At 46.9% G+C, this 18,793-nt stretch overlaps 1 protein-coding gene across 1 annotated transcript in view; it reads right to left on the bottom strand.

Annotated features, from left to right (window-relative positions):
• The window catches only part of DCUN1D4 (defective in cullin neddylation 1 domain containing 4), a 96,728-nt gene that overhangs the window by 31,807 nt on the left and 46,128 nt on the right, over positions 1 to 18,793 (bottom strand). Inside the window, exon 6 of the mRNA XM_073583516.1 lies at positions 1,010 to 1,080. Within this exon, the coding sequence (XP_073439617.1) occupies positions 1,010 to 1,080 (71 nt within the window). The remainder of the gene's footprint in view (positions 1 to 1,009; positions 1,081 to 18,793) is intronic.

Genomic DNA, 18,793 nt, shown 5'->3' with positions numbered 1-18,793 from the left:
TCTTTACAGTTAGAGCAGCCAGACTGTGGAAAGCCCAACAACAAGGGCTAGTAATGGCAGACACTATAATATCTTTAAAAAAAATAGGGCTGGATGATTTCTTTAGTATGGCAATCCAGAAGAAAAGGGTCGCACTCAACGGGATTAATGTGAGTATTTAATGACACAAAATTACATGTCACGTTGGGGATGTGATATCAAGAGTGTCAAAGGGCTGACAACGGCCGTTTCGCGCTACTCGAGCGCTTCCACGGGTCCCGTTGAGTGCGACCCTTTTCTTCTGGATTGCCTTAGTTGTTTGCTACGAGGTCAAGCACCCGGGATCCTGGATGTGAGCTCACCGCCGGCTGCAAGTCACGGATCCAAGCACGGTAACAGCGGTGCCGCCCGCTTCTTTTGTACTATGATTTCTTTAGTATACAACATTGTGGCTTATAATTTGGTGACAAAATAATTGTATAATTGGTGGAGAAAGATTGAACTTGATGGACCCAGATCTTTTTTTCTACCTATGTAACTGTGTAATATGGTAAGCTTGGGTTAGGAGTATACTGCCAGTTAAAGGTGGTTTTGAAGAATATGCAATAGGGTGATGGGAGTGCTTGAGGGAAGAATACCGAATGGGTGTAAAGTGGGAGCCCCTAGATTTAAATATACTGCCAACAAGGGAGCTTTGGCTGTCAATATACCGGTAATGTGGGGCTCTGGGTGTCACTACTATAGGGAGAGAAGAGGGCCTGAATGCGGCTGCCGTCCATCTCTCAGACGTTAATGTGGCTTTCAGAGAAAGGCAGGGGACCACTGACTTACAAGCCATTACAAGACAGCTTCTTTTTCTATTATTCTGCACAAGGGGTGGGGGCATTTCTAAGAACTACAGCAGATGGCTGCTCCCAATGTTTAGCATCAGATTAACAGCTGGAATCACAGTTGTCTGCTCTTACCTACACTACTTTATGTATGTGGTCCCCCCATTAGTAAATTACGTCCATACAATAGAAAGACTTACATTTTCAGGTTCTACACAGATATCTTCACAGAACTTCTCCATGCCTTCAGGACCTACTATATCATCAGTTCCTGAAAAGGAAAGCATGGCATTGTCATTACAAAACTTCAGTGCCAAAACTTTGTGTCACTCACAAAATGCAAATGTAGCCACTTAAAGAGGACCTTTCAAAAGTTTGAGCATATTAACCCCCTTCACCCCCGAGCCTGTTTTCACCTTCATGATCAGGCCAAATTTTACAATTCTGACCAGTGTCACATTATGGAACGCTACAACGCGACATATTGTACTTCATGATAATTTGTTCAGTATGAACTGCGTTTGTGAAAATATTGGGAATTTGCTGAAAATTTTGAAATTTTCAAACTTTTAATTCTTATACACTTAAACCAAAGAGCAATGTCACACAAAATATTTCATAAATAAAATTTTCAAAATGTCTACTTTACATCTGCATCAGTTTTGTTTCAAACATAATTTTTTGTTATGAAGTTAGAAGGGTTTAAAGTTGACCAGCAATTTCTCATTTTTCCAACCAAATTAACAAAACTAATTTTTTAGGGATCACATCACATTTGAAGTTACTTTGGGGGGCCTATATAAAATAAAATATCCAAAAGTGACGACATTCTAAAACCTGCAGCCCTCAAAACCACATCCAAGACGTCCCCCCCCCCCCCCAACAAAAAAAATTTGGGGCTAAAGTAAAATTTATTTTCACAAGGGTAACAGGAGAAAATGGACCCCAATACACCCCATTTGTGGGGAAATACTACTGTTTGGGCACATGGCAGGGCTCAGAGACTTTTTGAGCACAAAAATGGCTGGAATCGAAAGCAGATGCAATGTTGCATTTGGAGAGTCCCTGATGTGCCTAAACAGTGGAAACCCCCCTCAAGTGACCCCATTTTGGAAACTAGACCCCTCAAGGAATGTATCTAGATGTGTGGCGAGCACCTTGAACCTACAGGTGCTTCACAGAATTTTACAAAGTTGAACTGTAAAGTGAAACTCATTATATAGAGTCATTAGAAACAGTGATCTATTTAAATTATTTTTCTGTTAATGTTGATGATTATGGCTTATAGCCAGTGGAAACCCAAAAGCCATTATCTCAGTTAATTAGAATAATTTAAAAAAAAAAACACCTGCAAAGGCTTCCTAAGTGTTTTAGAAGGTCCCTTAGTCTGTTTCAGTATGCTCCACAATCAAGGGGAAAACTGCTGACTTGACAGATGTCCAGAAGGCAATCATTGACTCCACAAGGACATGGGCTACAAGTGTTGAATTCCTTGTGTCATGCCAGTCATGACCAATAGACAGCGCCAGAAGCGTCTTACCTGGGCCAAGGAGAAAAATAACTGGTCTGTTGCTCAGTGGTCCAAGGTGTTGTTTTCAGATGAAAGTAAATTTTGCATTTAATTTGGAAATCAAGATCCCAGAGTCTGTAGGAAGAGTGGAGAGACACATAATCCAAGCTGCTGGAGGTCTAGTGTGAAGTTTCCACAATCAGTGATGGTTTGGGGAGCCATGTCATCTGCTGGTGTAGGTCCACTGTGTTTTATCAAGATCAAAGTCAGCGCAGCCGTCTACCAGGATATTTTAGAGCACTTCATGCTTCCCCTCTACCGACAAGCTTTTTGGAGATGGAAATTTAATTCTCCAGCAGGACTTGGCACCTGTCCACACTGCCAAAAGTACCAATACCTGGTTTAAAGACAGTATCACTGTGCTTGATTCGCCAGCAAACTCACCTGACCTTAACCACATAGAGAATCTATGAGGTATTGTCAAGAGGAAGATGAGAGACACCAGACCCAACAATGCAGACGAGCTGAAGGCTTCTATCAAAGCAACCTGGGCTTCCATAACGCCTCAGCAGCGCCACAGGCGGATCGCCTGCATGCAACGCCGCATTGATGCAATAATTGATGCAAAAGGAGCCCCGACCAAGTATTGAGTGCATTTACTGAACATACATTTCGGTAGGCCAACATTTCGGATTTTAAAATAATTTTTCAAGCTGGTGTTATAAATTTCTAATTTACCGAGATAATGACTTTTGGGTTTTCATTGACTGCAAACCATAATCATCAACATTAACAGAAATAAACACGTGAAATAGATCACTATGTTTGTAATGACTATAGAATATATGAATTTCACTTTTTGTATTGAAGAACTGAAATAAATTAACTTTTTGATGATATTCTAATTTTGTGAGATGCACCTGTATATTTTTCCCACAAAAATGTTTTAGCCAAAAGTTGTTTTTTTTTGTTTTTTTTTTAATTTTCACCAAGATAGCAGGAGAAAATGGAATAGAAAGTTTGTTGTGCAATTTCTCCTGAGTAAATCGAAAACTACTTTTGAGGCACCGTGCAAAGCTTTGTAAGGAATACTGGAACGCAGATTTTGCTTTTATGGTTTGCGGGTGCCATGTCACATTGGTAGAGCCCCTGAGGTGCAAGAACAACAGAAACCCAAATAAGATACCCCATTTTACAAACTACACTTCCCAATTTATCTAGGGGTCCAGTGAACATACTGACACCACAGGTATCGTTGGCAGTAAAAAAATGTTGTTTTAGCCCCAGATTTTACATTTTCACGCAAGATATGAGGAAAAATGGCACCAAAATTTGTCACACAATGTCTGCTGAAAGTAGAAATACCCCATATGTGTCTGTAAAGTACCACTGCTTATCCAGATACTGAGACTCACGAGACTCGAGGGACGGAGCGCTATTTTCCTCCTGGAGCACAGATTGTCCTAGAATAATTTGCGGACTCGACAGAGTACAGAGCAATATACAGTGCTAAAAGAGCAGAATACCTTCCTCATGTTGGAAATTATACCCCTTTGGGAATTTATCTACAGGTGTAGCGCCGATTTGACTTCATGGCGTTTTTGAGAAACAAGCAGCAGTGGATGTTGCCGAGTGAAACTTGCAAATCTGCCATTGTAGTGACTAGAGTTGAGCGACTTTGGGCGGATCGGGTTTCGTGAAACCCGAATGAAACAAAATAAGTTTCAGATGAAACTCGTCCGACTAGAGCAAAAAAAGTCGGAGTTTCGTCCGACTTTTATTTCCCATTGACTTGCATTGGGGTCGGGTTTCGGACGAAACTCCGACTTTGTTTTGCTCTAGTCGGACGAGTTTCATCTGAAACTTATTTTGTTTCATTCGGGTTTCACGAAACCCGATCCGACCAAAGTCGCTCAACTCTAGTAGTGACCAGTACATTGTAGTGACTGTACATTGTAGTGCCCAGCTCATGTTTCTGGAGACACGCATCTGTAAATTAGGCGGGCTCTCATCACCACAGAAATACCAAACATGTGGACACTAAATGTGGTTTAGGTACACTGTGGGGCACAAAAGGGACAGGGGGCATTTGGATTTGCCAAATTTCTTTTGGGGAGCAAGGGCCATTTTGCCTTTCCAGAGCCTTTGTGCTACCAGCAACATGGAAGCCCCCCTATATTTCTGTTAACAGATGAGAGACCTGAGTAGGGACTTGCTTTTCTTTGTGGGGATTAAGTTGAAGCTTTTATTGGGAAAATTTTACGTAACGCTCGGGATCACATTTATCCGGTGCTCTACGCTGAACACTTATATCGGAGTTTCCAGTTGTATCATTAGAGGGAATCTTCCGCCAGAGAGTTCAATCTGATTCTGTGTATTTCAGAGATTTACATGGAATCGAGCCTTACTGCGATTTTTTGGAGGCAGAATGAACAAGTCAACAGCATGTGAACAATTGGTTTTAATCAATTTTTTCAAATTATATTTTATTGGTTTCAATAACATACAGAATCGAAAGGAAATGGCATTTCAAAACAAGTTCAAGGTATACAAGTTCAAGGTATACAATTCATTTGGACATGCCAGACATTAGTATCTTATAAATTCCCCAAATACCCAATCTTTTCCCTCCATCCTCCCACCCTAACCCCCTTCATAATCCTCTGCACTCTGATTGGTTAGAAGATGTTTATGGTATTGGTGTATGACCACCAATTCTTTTAAAAAGGTACCATGGAGTATTTTTAAATTGGGATCTGAGCTGGTCCCTAGTGTCCTGAGGTAGTGTCGGGATAAATAACAAGCGAACGTGCCCTGGGGGCGACATCTTGGATTTAGTATATGGGGTGACATAGGCTCTATGAAGGAGCAAAAGGGCCATGTCTGTATAACTACTAGATGAAACAACCTGTCTCTGTATGTTGGTGGCTTCCAAAATATCGCCAACCGTTCTCATGTATGTCCCCCGCCCATCTCGCCAGACCCGTGGTTCTACTCTCTCATGACCATCTGTTACGTATCAGAGCGTAGATGCTGCTAGTTGATGAGGTTTGTGTCTTAGTGTTCCTTAGAAAGTTGTTCATTTTGTAGCTCCCCTTCCCCTATTAACCATCCGTCAAGCTCTTTTGGGCTAGACTTTGAGCCAGAAGGAAGAGGAAAGTCCTATTAGCAAATATAGGGAATCAATGTACTGCGTTACTAAACGTAAGTAAGGAAAACTTATCGTCCAGCAAGTCCAGTGCCCTCGCACACCCCTGTCTGGCCAGAGCTGCATAAAGTAAGGGCGGATTACGTGCAGAAATCTGGGGTTGCCCAAAAATGGCATGAAAGGTGAAGAATCAGTGTGCATATGACATATTTTCCTACATTTTCGCCATACCCGTATAGTGTGCCATATGGATTGGTGTTGATCTACGTCGGTAGGAAGGCTGTCGTTTCTTAAGTGTAACAAGGCAGAGAGCGCAATGTGTGGGGAGAACTGCTGGTCCAGATCCACATTAGCAAAGTGAGAAGTTCCCCGCAACCAATCAATAGCATATTGTAAATTTGCAGCCAAATTATACCGCCCAATATCTGGAAAGTTGATACCTCCCTCTTTCTTGGGGGCTTGTAATTTTGGCAGACCAATTCTAGCCCTCTTCCCCGCTCCCCAGATGAATGAACGGAATGCTTTATTCAGCAGATGAACATCCGCGCTAGATAATAAAGGCAAGGTCTGAAATAAATACATGAGTTTGGGAAATATAACCATTTTGTTATATGTTACAAGTGTTTTATATGACTTGTTATCTTTTGTCTATTTTGACATTTTGGGCCACCTGGTCCTTTTCCCCATTTCCTAATTTCCCCCTCCCCCTCTCTCCTTTCCCTTCCTTTATATTGTTAAAACCCCAATAAAATGTTTGGAAAAGGAAATATAACCATTTTGATCAGATGGCATCATCCGGAGAAGGACAGAGTGTAATGTTTTCAAGAGGTTAAAAGACCAAGTATCGAAGCAATCAGTGGTTTTATATTTATTTGGTATAAGTCAGCTAAATCAGCCGGAAGATGGATTCCTAAATATTTTATAGAGGACGTGCACCATCTGAAAGGAAGGGAGGGATCGATCTTCCTTGTTTGAACAAGGCCAATGCCTCGGATTTAGTAAAGTTAATTTTAAAAACAGAACAGTGGCTAAAGTTTTTGAGTGCGTCCATTATTATGGGAAGTGCCTTGGCTGGGTTGGAAATAAATAGGATATCATCGGCAAACGCAGCAATTTTAACTGTAGCGTTCCCTACGGTCATTCCCTCATACTCCGACATACCCTGCAAGGTCCTAATCAATGGATCCAAGGCTATGTTAAATAATAGGGGTGAATCCTGAAAGCCGATGATAGCGACCCATTTATGGCCAGCCTGGACACTGGTTCATGATATATCATAGTGATTGCCTTACAGAACCATGACCCAAAGCCTCTAAGTGCCAAGACATCATGGAGATAGTCCCAAGCGACCCTGTAGAATGCCTTGTCGGCATCCAGGCTGACCACAATAGCCCCCAAATCTCCACTCACCCTCCCATAAGAAATAGCCCCCAGAGCCATGCGTATATTATACGTTATTGATTTCCCATGGACAAAGCCAATCTGTTGTGGTGATATTAATTGGGGAATTAGTTTTTGGACTCTGTTTGCTAATATTTTCGTGAACATTTTGAAATCAGAGTTCAGCAGCGAGATCGGACGGTATCCATCTACTCGCAATGGGTCCCTGCCCGGTTTGCGAAGTACAATTACATCTGCATCAGTAAACCCGTTGGGTAGCCGTCCTATTTGGACAATTTGATTAAAACCCGCACACAAGTGAGGGCCTAGTGCTCCACCCAGTTTTCTGTAGTACTCATTACTATATCCGTCGGGGCCAGGGGACTTAGATATTTTTAAGGTACTTATGGTTTGGACGACCTCCGCTATGGATATCGGAGCATTCAGGGTTTCTCTGTGCTCCTCTGTCAATTTAGGTAGTACATCCGGCTTCAAAAACTCAGAGGCACCATTCCCCGTCTTTGGCGCTGCACTATAGAGAGACTCAAAAAAGGCTCTAAACTCTTCAATAATTTCCTCATTGCCAGTCCAGACGATGCCATGCTTGTTTTTAATTTTGTGAATTCTTGTGGCTTTACGGTATGGCCTAGCAAGTGATGCGAGCAGTTTGCCAGGTTTGTTGTCCCACTTGAAATATTTTGTTTTTGGTAGTCAAGATTAAAGACTGCTCTCTCATGGGCAAGAACGTCCGCTGCTCTCTTCGCTTCTAGGTATTGGCTTCTCGTGAGGGGCGTATTATTGGCTTTAAATCTTTTGTATGCAAGAGTCAATGCGGTTTGTGATTCTAAAGTTAAGCGTAATAGGTTTTTTCTTTTATTGCTCACAAAGGATATTATTTGTCCTCGCATAACTGCTTTGGAGGTGTCCCAAAACAAATGTGGTGTTTCAATGTGTTCTGAGTTGTCTGCTTTAAATGTGTTCCAAGCAAAATGTAGATGTTTCTTGAAGTGATCCGACTGATATAAATATGAGGGGAATCTCCATCTTCTATTATAATGAACAGGCTGCTTTAGTTTGAGGTGAAAGGTGACTGGTGCGTGGTCTGAGATGTAAATATCTAATATTTTTGTCTGTTGAATGAGAGACAAAAGTGTAGTGCTCAACAACCAATAGTCAATTCTGGCGTGGGAGTCCTGTGCATGTGAATAATGGGAAAAATCCTTTTCCAGCGGATGCTGTAACCTCCATACATCCACTAGATCTAGATGATCAGAGAGAGAGACTGTAGGAAGCTCCCCGAGGACCGTGTAGGTGGCGCTTGGTGTTTAGATTTATCCAAGTCTACATCATATACCTCGTTAAAATCCCTGTGTGATGGTGTGATATGTGGATATCATTTTTTGTATATTCCTATTTTTAACAATTCCAGTTATTTTCATAGTGTTTTTCTTATTACATTGTAAGTCTACAGCCTCACTGTATCTGTCTCTTGATGACCCCCTGTAGTGCATTAACCCCTAAGGCCCTTTGTTCTCCTCTGGGAGGCCTGGAGACCGCCCCAACTTGGTTGACTTTCCCTGGATAAGGAAGGAGGTCGGGGGAGAACAGGAGCTGGGCAAGTCAGTTCCGGAGTGGACAGGATCGTGTAAAGACTGCATTTCAGGGAGAAGGACCCATTTTATCCTCTGGTGCTAGAGTTTTGGAATCTCGTTTCCCTGGACATTGTATCCTGTTACTGGACTGCATTCTTATTCTGGACTATCTTATCCTTTGTGTGGTGGACTGAATATGGACCTTTTCGTATTTTTGCCTGAATAAAGGTCTTGGAATTGTTCACTCTTCGCTTGCTCTGTTGATTGTGTGATACCAGAGAAGGACCCCGTGACAACTGGTGGCAGCAGTGGGATCAACAGAGCGTAACCCAATGGAGAACCACCCACAGAGTGAGTACAGAAATTGGACTGTATGCAGTTTACAGGAGAGAGCCAAAGACCTGGGCCTGGACTACCAGGGACTGACTAAAGATGCCTTAATCGATCTACTAGTGGGCGCTAGCCCGGCCACCTCCTCCCAGATGTCTGAAGGACGAGCACTGGAGAAAGGGATCCTCTTCCAGAAAAGCCAGTGGTTGGTGTGGTACGAAGAAGAGATGGCGGTTCTGGGCCCCGGCATCTCTCAGGAGTACAAGGAGGAGTCTGCCCGCCGGGCACAGCGGAGACAGGAAGCAATGGAGCAACGCAATGTGGAGTGTAACCCCAACAATCCGGGAGCCTGTAAGGATCACCCGGACAGAGTTTAAGCCATTTGATGAGGCTTCCGGAGATGTGGAGGGGTTCTTCAAGGACTTTGAGCAGCAGTGTGCTGTGATGGAGGTGCCCCACTCTAGCTGGATGCGTTTGTTAGTGGGGCTCCTGAACGGAAGCATGGCTGAGGCTTACCGAACCATTGATGCACTGCGGAATCAGGATTATAACATTGTAAAGCGGACTATCCTGGATTACCATGCTATCACCCCAGACTCATATAGGGCCAAGTTCCGAGACCTCCCATGCACCATGGGGGGGGATCGTTTAGGATGTATGCACATAAGATGTCAGAGGCATGTCGAAGATGGCTGGAAGCAGAAAACGCCTTTACTGTGGAAGATGTTATACAGGCGTTCCTTATAGAACAATTTCTTGCCAAGTGCCCTGCAGAGGTACGGGAATGGGTCCGGGAGCGCACGCTGTGTACCATGGATAGAGCTGCAGCCCTGGCCGATGAAGCCCTTACTATCCGGCCGCAATGGAGGAGGCTTCTGGACAATGAACCACGGCCTGCTACCGCGCCCCGTCCCCCTCCAATTATATCTGCCCTTCCACCTAGTCGCAAGCCGATGACAATCACGCCTCACAATCCTAGGCCCCAACAGTTCCGACCACAACCTGGGGGTATCACAGAGAGGAGGTGTTATGGGTGTGGGCAACCTGGACATTTGCAGTCTGGCTGTCCCTCCAGGATTCGGAGGGAGCCCCACGCAGCCACACCTCGTCCAGTGCATCTTGTACACGCCACCACACCTGAGGAAGAGCTACCACCACCCCCACCAGAGTGGACCACCGACCACGGCACCATAGATACCCCTCCTGGAGTGTACGGACTCCGGCCTCTGTCCTTTAGCTACTCAGAGCAACGGCAACGCCACCTGCAGGATGTCGTTATTGATGGATACAAAGTGTCAGGATTTAGAGACACGGGGGCATTCTTGACTATCACTGACTCCCGTGTGGTTCGACCCGAGGCAATTTACCAGGGTCCGGGAATTCCCATTGTCCTGGCGGGGGGTGCCCGCAAATATATACAGCGAGCTTCTGTGCGTTTGGATTATGGTTGTGGAGAAAAGTTGTGTTGGATTGGAGTTATGGGAGGACTTCCTGCAGATATCCTCCTTGGGAACGACATTGGGGAGTTACAGTGCCAATTTGTGGGAGCAGTCACCCGACTACAGGCCCTTCAAGCACTACATCATCCAGACCCCACCGGGGAGCAACCACCACGAACCGCATCAGAGTCGGTAAGCAATACTTTCGCTGCCACTACATTGGGAGAGTCTTGGGACAGAGAGGAGTTTAGGAGAGAAATAGAGGGTGACAGTACCTTAGCAGCCCTTAGGCGAAAGGCAGAAACTGGGCACATGGGAGATAATGGGGATGGCTTCACTCGAGAAAACGGACTGTATTATAGTGTAACAAAGGGCAGTGATCAGGGCAACCCTGACGCAACGACCAGGCAACTCATTGTCCCTCAGAAGTACAGGGCACAGCTACTTCAACTGGCCCATGACATCCCCTTGGCTGGGCATCAAGGGAGAAAAAGGACTGAAAAGAGACTCACCCAAAGTTTTTACTGGCCGGGCGTCTCGCAGTCGGTAGCCCATTATTGCCGCACCTGTGATGTGTGCCAGCGAATGCGGCATCCAGGAGCTCGACATAAGGTACCCCTGCAATCCCTGCCCATAATTGAGAAACCATTTCAACGTGTAGCCGTCGACATCATAGGTCCTCTGGCCCACCCCAGCAGGTCAGGGAAAAAATATATCCTGACCGTGGTGGACTATGCCACTAGGTATCCTGAAGCTGTGGCCCTGTCCAGTATTCTAGCAGTATAGGTAGCCGAGGCCCTTGTTACCATCTTTACCGGGGTAGGGTTTCCTAGTGAAATATTGTCGGATCAAGGCACTCAGTTCATGTCAGATCTGGTCCAGTCCCTATGGCATACCTGTGGTGTTCGAGCCATTCGCACCACCCCATACCACCCGCAGACCAACGGACTATGTGAACGCTTTAATGGAACCCTAAAAAATATGCTGAGGGCTTTTGTTGACGTTGAGAAAGACTAGGAAAACTACCTGCCACATCTCCTCTTCGCCTATCGGGAGGTTCCCCAAGAGTCCACAGGGTTCTCTCCCTTCGAACTACTGTTTAGCCGGAAGGTCCGTGGGCCTCTCACTCTTCAGAAAGAACATTTGGAGTGAGACATCTCAGATACCGGAATGACCATCGTTCCCTATGTTCTAGAGCTCAGAGACAGTCTCGCCCAGCTAGCTACCTTCGCTAAAGAACATCAGCGAATGGCCCAGTCCAGACAAAAAACCTGGTATGACCGTAATGCCAGGAACCGGGAATTTATGGAAGGACAGCAAGTGCTTATGATTACTGCTTCCCCTGCCAACAAGCTTCAAGCAGTGTGGGAAGGCCCTTATCAGGTTGTCAAGAAAATTAATGACACTATGTTATTGCCCTGGACTCTAGTGGTCGACGACAGAAAACTGTCCACATTAACATGCTGAAAGACTACCACGACCGATCTCTGCCTGTTCTAGCTGTCTGCCACCCCCCTAGTGATACCGCCGACGACGAGTAACTCCCAGATCTCCTCCAGGTTGCCCAAGCGGGAGGATCACTGGAACAAGTGCCCCTGGGCTCCCATTTATCAGATATACAAAAGGACGATATTGTCGCCGTACTAAGGCCGAGGGCTGCTGCTTTCTCCTCAAAGCCGGGGAAGACTACTCTCACCAGTCACCATGTGGAAACCCCTGGACAACGACCCATCCAGCAGGCTGCCTACCGGGTTCCAGAGGCTGTTCAAGGCATGATAAAGAACGAACTGGAGGAGATAAAACAACTGGGAGTTATTCAGCCATCTCACAGTTCTTTGGCCTCTCCTGTCGTCCTGGTCCCCAAGAAGGATGGTACAACACAATTCTGCGTTGATTACAGACAACTAAATGATGCCACCAAGAGTGATGCTTATCCCATGCCCAGGATTGATGATCTATTGGATCGTCTGGCCAGTGCCCAATTTGTGACCACGCTAGACTTGAGCAAGGGGTACTGGCAGATACCCCTAACGGAGGACACTCAGGAGCGCTCAGCCTTCATTACTGCATTTGGGCTTTATGAGTTCCTGGGAATGCCCTTTGGGATGAAAACTGCCCCCGCTACATTCCAGAGACTGGTGGATCGACTGTTACAACAATGTCAGGACTTTGCCTGTGCTTACTTAGCCGACATTGCCATTTTTAGCACAACCTGGGAGGAACATCTTAAACACTTGGGCATAGTGCTGGACTGTATCCTTACTGCAGGACTGACCACTCGCCCTGATAAGTGCCAAATAGGGATGGCTGAGGTGCAGTACCTCGGGCATAGAGTAGGGGGTGGGACACTAAGGCCTGAGCCTGCCAAGGTGGAAGCCATTAGCAACTGGTGTAGCCCTCAGACTAAAAAGCAGGTACTTGCATTTTTAGGAACTGCTGGATACTATCGCAAATTTGTTTCTAACTTCAGCACCTTGGCCAAGCCCCTAACCGGCCTGACCCGCAAGAACATGCCTAGGAATGTGACGTGGACGATGGCATGCGAGGATGCCTTTTCAGCGTTATTAAAGACTGCCCTCGTCACTGCTCCTGTCTTGGCTGCCCCGGATTATAAACGCAGGTTCCTCGTGCAGACAGATGCATCCACCTTTGGGATTGGGGCAGTACTTAGCCAAGTGAACGCCGCCGGAGAAGAACATCCTGTTGCTTTTGCCAGTCGGAAACTACTGGATCGGGAAGTTGCCTATGCCACCATTGAAAAGGAGTGCCTTGCCATCGTATGGGCGCTAAAAAAATTGCAGCCATACTTGTATGGCAGAGACTTTACAATCGTTACAGACCACAACCCCCTCACATGGCTGAATCGCGTATCAGGGGACAATGGAAGATTGCTGCGGTGGAGCTTGTCCTTACAACCCTACAGCTTCTCCATCCAATACAAGCGGGGAAGCCAACACCAGAACGCCGGTGGACTATCTCGACAAGAAGAATCATAGGCTCCCCAGGCCGACCTACCCCTGCCACTGTACAAGGAATTATAAATAACTGAGCAATGTGGACTAAAGTGAGCAGGCCAGAGGTCTGTGTAGACCTCATGGCGTGCTCATTTATTATGGGGGGGGAGAGGTTGTGATGGTGTGATATGTTATGTGGATATCATTTTTTGTATATTCCTATTTTTAACAATTCCAGTTATTTTCATAGTGTTTTTCTTATTACATTGTAAGTCTACAGCCTCACTGTATCTGTCTCTTAATGACCCCCTGTAGTGCATTAATCTCCAAGGCCCTTTGTTCTCCTCTGGGAGGCCTGGAAACCGCCCCAACTTGGTTGACTTTCCCTGGACAAGGAAGGGGGTCGGGGGAGAACAGGAGCTGGGCAAGTCAGTTCCGGAGTGGACAGGATCGTGTAAAGACTGCATTTCAGAGAGAAGGACCCATTTTATCCTCTGGTGCTAGAGGTTTGGAATCTCGTTTCCCTGGACATTTTATCCTGTTACTGGACTGCATTCTTATTCTGGACTATCTTATCCTTTGTGTGGTGGACTGAATATGGACCTTTTCGTATTTTTGCCTGAATAAAGGTCTTGGAATTGTTCACTCTTTGCTTGCTCTGTTGATTGTGTGATACCAGAGAAGGACCCCATGACACTCCGCCCACTATGAGAGGGTTTGTATCCCAACCTGAAATGTATTCCAACACAGAGGCCTGAAACTGGAGATCGGGTGTATTTGGTGCATAAATGTTAACCACATTGTAAGTCGTCCCCTCAATATTGAGTTTAGCGCAGACAAATCTGCCTGGTATTATTCATTTCTTATGCTGTTCCTTGTGCGGTACAAGTGATTGGATGACTTTCTTCTTTGGGTCGGTGTGATTACAGCGTTACCAAATTCATAAAAAAAAAAAAAAAAAACTGTTTGGTTGCTGCCACAAAAGTGTTTGCTTTTTGTTTTGCAAAACCAAGATTTTCCATTGCTTTTTTTTTTCTAGCAGCTATAATTGTGCCGTATTTCTGATGACAGAGTCATGTTAGGGCTTATTTTTTACGGGACAAGTTGACGTTTTTATTGGTACATTTCTGGTCACAACGTTTGGTCACAAACTCTTTAAGCTTTTCTGACCGTTTTCTGACCGATGATTGGACGAAATACAACAAACGAGAGAAAATATTAATGCCCCCAGAACCAAACCTCTGCTAATGCCATTATGGTCTTTGCACAAATTAGAAGCTAAAATGTACAAGGTTTTATTCAGCTCTGCATCCACTAATCCATGATATGGACAGTGTAACATGCTCAAATTATTGAAAGGTCCTCTTTAAACATTTATAAAGATGATTTAGCAGCTATAAAAATCAAAGCCATGTAGTATATATTTTAGTGCTGTAGCTGCAAATAAATACATTTTTAATCCATGGTCAATGTCTCGGTGCACCATTATGCCCTCAGATTTGCATATCCTGCACTGTCCCTGATCTTTATTGATAGTGTTGGGTTTATCAAAGAGAGTGCTCCCTAATCTTAAATTCCAATTCCTGCGTACGCACACTGACACTGGAGAAGCCAAGCAGCGCACTCAGGGTCAGGGCGAGCGCCTAATCATTGGGGATATTGCATACACCCTTATTTCCAGCTCCGCTCTGAAGCCACTCGATCACGACACTTCCAGGTTTAACAAGCAGGAGCCAGAGATAAAAGCGAGCACTCTCCCGCACTGAGTGGCCCCCTGACAAAGTGAGTGCACCGCTGTGCTCAAGTGTCAGTGCGCCCACGCAGGATTTGAGTTTAGGGTGCCAACATATTCCGCAACGTTGTACAGTTTTGCGCACATTATCTTTGCTGTCCCCGATGGGGCTCACAATTTAAAATTCCCTATAGTATGTCTTTGGAATGTGGGAGGAAACCACAGTACCCGGAGGAAACCCACGCAAACTCGGCGAGAATATACAAACTCCATGCAGATGTTGGCCTTGGTGGGATTTGTACCTATGACTCCAGTGCTGCAAGGCTGCAGTGCTAACCACTGAGCCAACGTGCTGCTCTGTAGCGGAATTTTAATTTTTTCAGGTGACAGACTTCCTTTCACAAGCTTACCTTTCTATATGGATGTAGTACATATAAGTGTGCCACACTATTAGGTCATGGTGCAGGTCTTCATCTAATGTATAGCGCTGTAAGCGTCACTCAGTCCGAAGCCTTTATAGACTGCGCAAGCGCGATGCGCCTGCGCAGTCTGGCTCCAGATAGAATGAGGCATCCAGCGGTGAGGAGTGTGTATTGCGCCGGAGATGGCGGTACCGTACACACTGCATACCGCCATCTCCGGCGCCATACTTACCTGACCGGGAGGAGCGTTGTCGCGGCGCTTCTCTCCGGCCGGATACCGGGGCACGAGTGCGGCCGGAATCGCGCATGCGCATAGCGCGATCCGGCGCCATTTTACTGACGACACATTTGCAGTGTGTCTTCAGCAATATGGCGCCGGACAGCGCAATGGGCATGCGCGCTCTCCGGCACCACACTCCTCCCCCGGCCTCCAGCAGAACGTGACAGCGCTGGAGCACAGGATAGAAGGGTGAGTATAAATGTTGTTTTTTTTGTATGTGTGTAGTTTAATAGGGGTGAGGGGGCCACGCATGCCACAAAAGGGGAGTGAGGGGGCCACGCATGCCACAAAAGGGGAGTGAGGGGGCCACGCATGCCACAAAAGGGGAGTGAGGGGGCCACGCATGCCACAAAAGGGGAGTGAGGGGGCCACGCATGCCACAAAAGGGGAGTGAGGGGGCCACGCATGCCACAAAAGGGGAGTGAGGGGGCCACGCATGCCACAAAAGGGGAGTGAGGGGGCCACGCATGCCACAAAAGGGGAGTGAGGGGGCCACGCATGCCACAAAAGGGGAGTGAGGGGGCCACGCATGCCACAAAAGGGGAGTGAGGGGGCCACGCATGCCACAAAAGGGGAGTGAGGGGACCACGCATGCCACAAAAGGGGAGTGAGGGGACCACGCATGCCACAAAAGGGGAGTGAGGGGACCACGCATGCCACAAAAGGGGAGTGAGGGGACCACGCATGCCACAAAAGGGGAGTGAGGGGACCACGCATACCACAAAAGGGGAGTGAGGGGACCACGCATACCACAAAAGGGGAGTGAGGGGACCACGCATACCACAAAAGGGGAGTGAGGGGACCACGCATACCACAAAAGGGGAGTGAGGGGACCACGCATACCACAAAAGTGGAGTGAGGGGACCACGCATACCACAAAAGTGGAGTGAGGGGACCACGCATACCACAAAAGGGGAGTGAGGGGACCACGCATACCACAAAAGGGGAGTGAGGGGACCACGCATACCACGAAAAGAGGGGTTAGGGGACCATGCACACCAGGTTTGGGGAGTGAGGGGACCATGCATACCAGGACTAGGGGGTGAGGGGACCATGCACACCAGGATAGGTGGGTGAGGGGACCATGCATACCAGGAAAGGGGGGTGAGGGGTACCATGCATACCAGGATTAGGGGGTGAGGGGTAGCACGTATACCAGGATTGAGGGGTGAGAGCACCATGCAAACCATGATTGGGGGTGAGGGGACCATGCATACCAGGATAGGGGGGGTGAGAGGACCATGCATACCAGGATAGGGGGTGGGGTGAGAGGACCATGCATACCAGGATGGGGGGGGGGGTGAGAGGACCATGCATACCAGGATGGGGGGGAGGTGAGAGGACCATGCATACCAGGTTGGGGGGGGGGGGTGAGAGGACCATGCATACCAGGATGGGGGTGGGGTGAGAGGACCATGCATACCAGGATGGGGGGGGGGGGTGAGAGGACCATGCATACCAGGATGGGGGGGGGTGAGAGGACCATGCATACCAGGTTGGGGGGGGGGGGTGAGAGGACCATGCATACCAGGTTGGGGGGGGGGGGTGAGAGGACCATGCATACCAGGATGGGGGGGGGGTGAGAGGACCATGCATACCAGGTTGGGGGGGGGGGTGAGAGGACCATGCATACCAGGATGGGGGGGGGTGAGAGGACCATGCATACCAGGATGGGGGGGGGAGGTGAGATGACCATGCATACCAGGATAGAGGGGGGTGAGAGGACCATGCATACCAGGATAGGGGGGGGGGGTGAGAGGACCATGCATACCAGGATGGGGGGGGGGGGTGAGAGGACCATGCATAGCAGGATTTGGGGATGGGAGGACCATGCATACCAGGAAAAGGGGGATGAGAGGACAATGCATACCAGGATAGGGGGGTGAGAGGACAATGCATACCAGGATAGAGGGGGTGAGGGGACCATGCAAACCAGGATTGGGGGTGAGAGGACCATGCATACCAAGATTGGGGGGGGGGGGGGAGGGGGCCATGCATACCAGGATTGGGGGCTGAGGGGTACCATGCATACCAGGATTGGGGGCAGAGGAGTACCATGCATACCAGGATTGGGGGCTGAGGAGTACCATGCATACCAGGATTGGGGGCTAAGGGGTACCATGCATGCCGGGATTGGGGGCTGAGGGGTACCATGCATGCCAGGATTGGGGGCTGAGGGGTACCATGCATGCCAGGATTGGGGGCTGAGGGGTACCATGCATGCCAGGATTGGGGGCTGAGGGGTACCATGCATGCCAGGATTGGGGGCTGAGGGGTACCACGCATGCCAGGACAGGGGGTGAAGGGACCATACATGCCAGGATAGGGATGAGGGAGTACCATGCATACCAGGATTGGGGGGTGAGGGGACCATGCATACCAGGATGAGGAATGGGGTACCATGCAAACAAGGATAGGGATGAGGGGTGCCATGCATACCAGGATAGGAGGGAGGCAGCACATACCAGGATGGGAGACCATATAGCAACTAAAATGCTCGCCACCGGGGAGTAGAACGGGTTCATAGCTAGTATGTGTCTATATATATATATATATATATATATATATATATATATATATATATATATATATATATATATATATATACACACACACATATACACACACACACATATATATTATATATTCTATAGGAATTCAAGAAATAGGAACAGCGCACCATTTTTTCAGAGTGAATTAGAGCAGTTTTATTTAGCCCACAAGTGTGACGTTTCGGATCAAAGAACGAACCTTTTTTTTGAAAAACCGGTGTGCTGTTCCTATTTCTTGGACTCCTGCATTGCAAGGTTTGGTTCATGCCTTTGGGAGCTCTGCACCCGGACTCTATTGTTCTTTTTCTGCTGGTGTGTGTGTGTGATATATATATATATATATATATATATATATATATATATATATATATATATATATATATATATATATATATATAAATAATTTTTTTTTTTCTTTTCTAAGCCTTTCACTTCCTTTGACATAACTGTCCTGTAGCAGGAAATAAACATTGACAATTTCAAGCTCACATGGCTTTTAATGGGCCCTCCTGTAGCTCGATGCACCTACTGGTTAATGCAGTCATCTGATCTTTAGAGAAAAGCTAAGCAGAGTCCTTCTGCTGTGTTATATGCACATTTTTCACTTTTACATGGTGCAAAGTCACAAGGACTTTTATTTGTTTG

The sequence above is a fragment of the Dendrobates tinctorius genome, unplaced genomic scaffold (genome assembly GCF_039654945.1).
Source record: "Dendrobates tinctorius isolate UK_male_01 unplaced genomic scaffold, ASM3965494v1 ptg000079l, whole genome shotgun sequence".
NCBI classification, from domain to species: Eukaryota; Metazoa; Chordata; class Amphibia; order Anura; family Dendrobatidae; genus Dendrobates; species Dendrobates tinctorius.
Note: the sequence above shows the minus strand (reverse complement) of the source record. Positions and strands in the feature narration are given on the sequence as shown.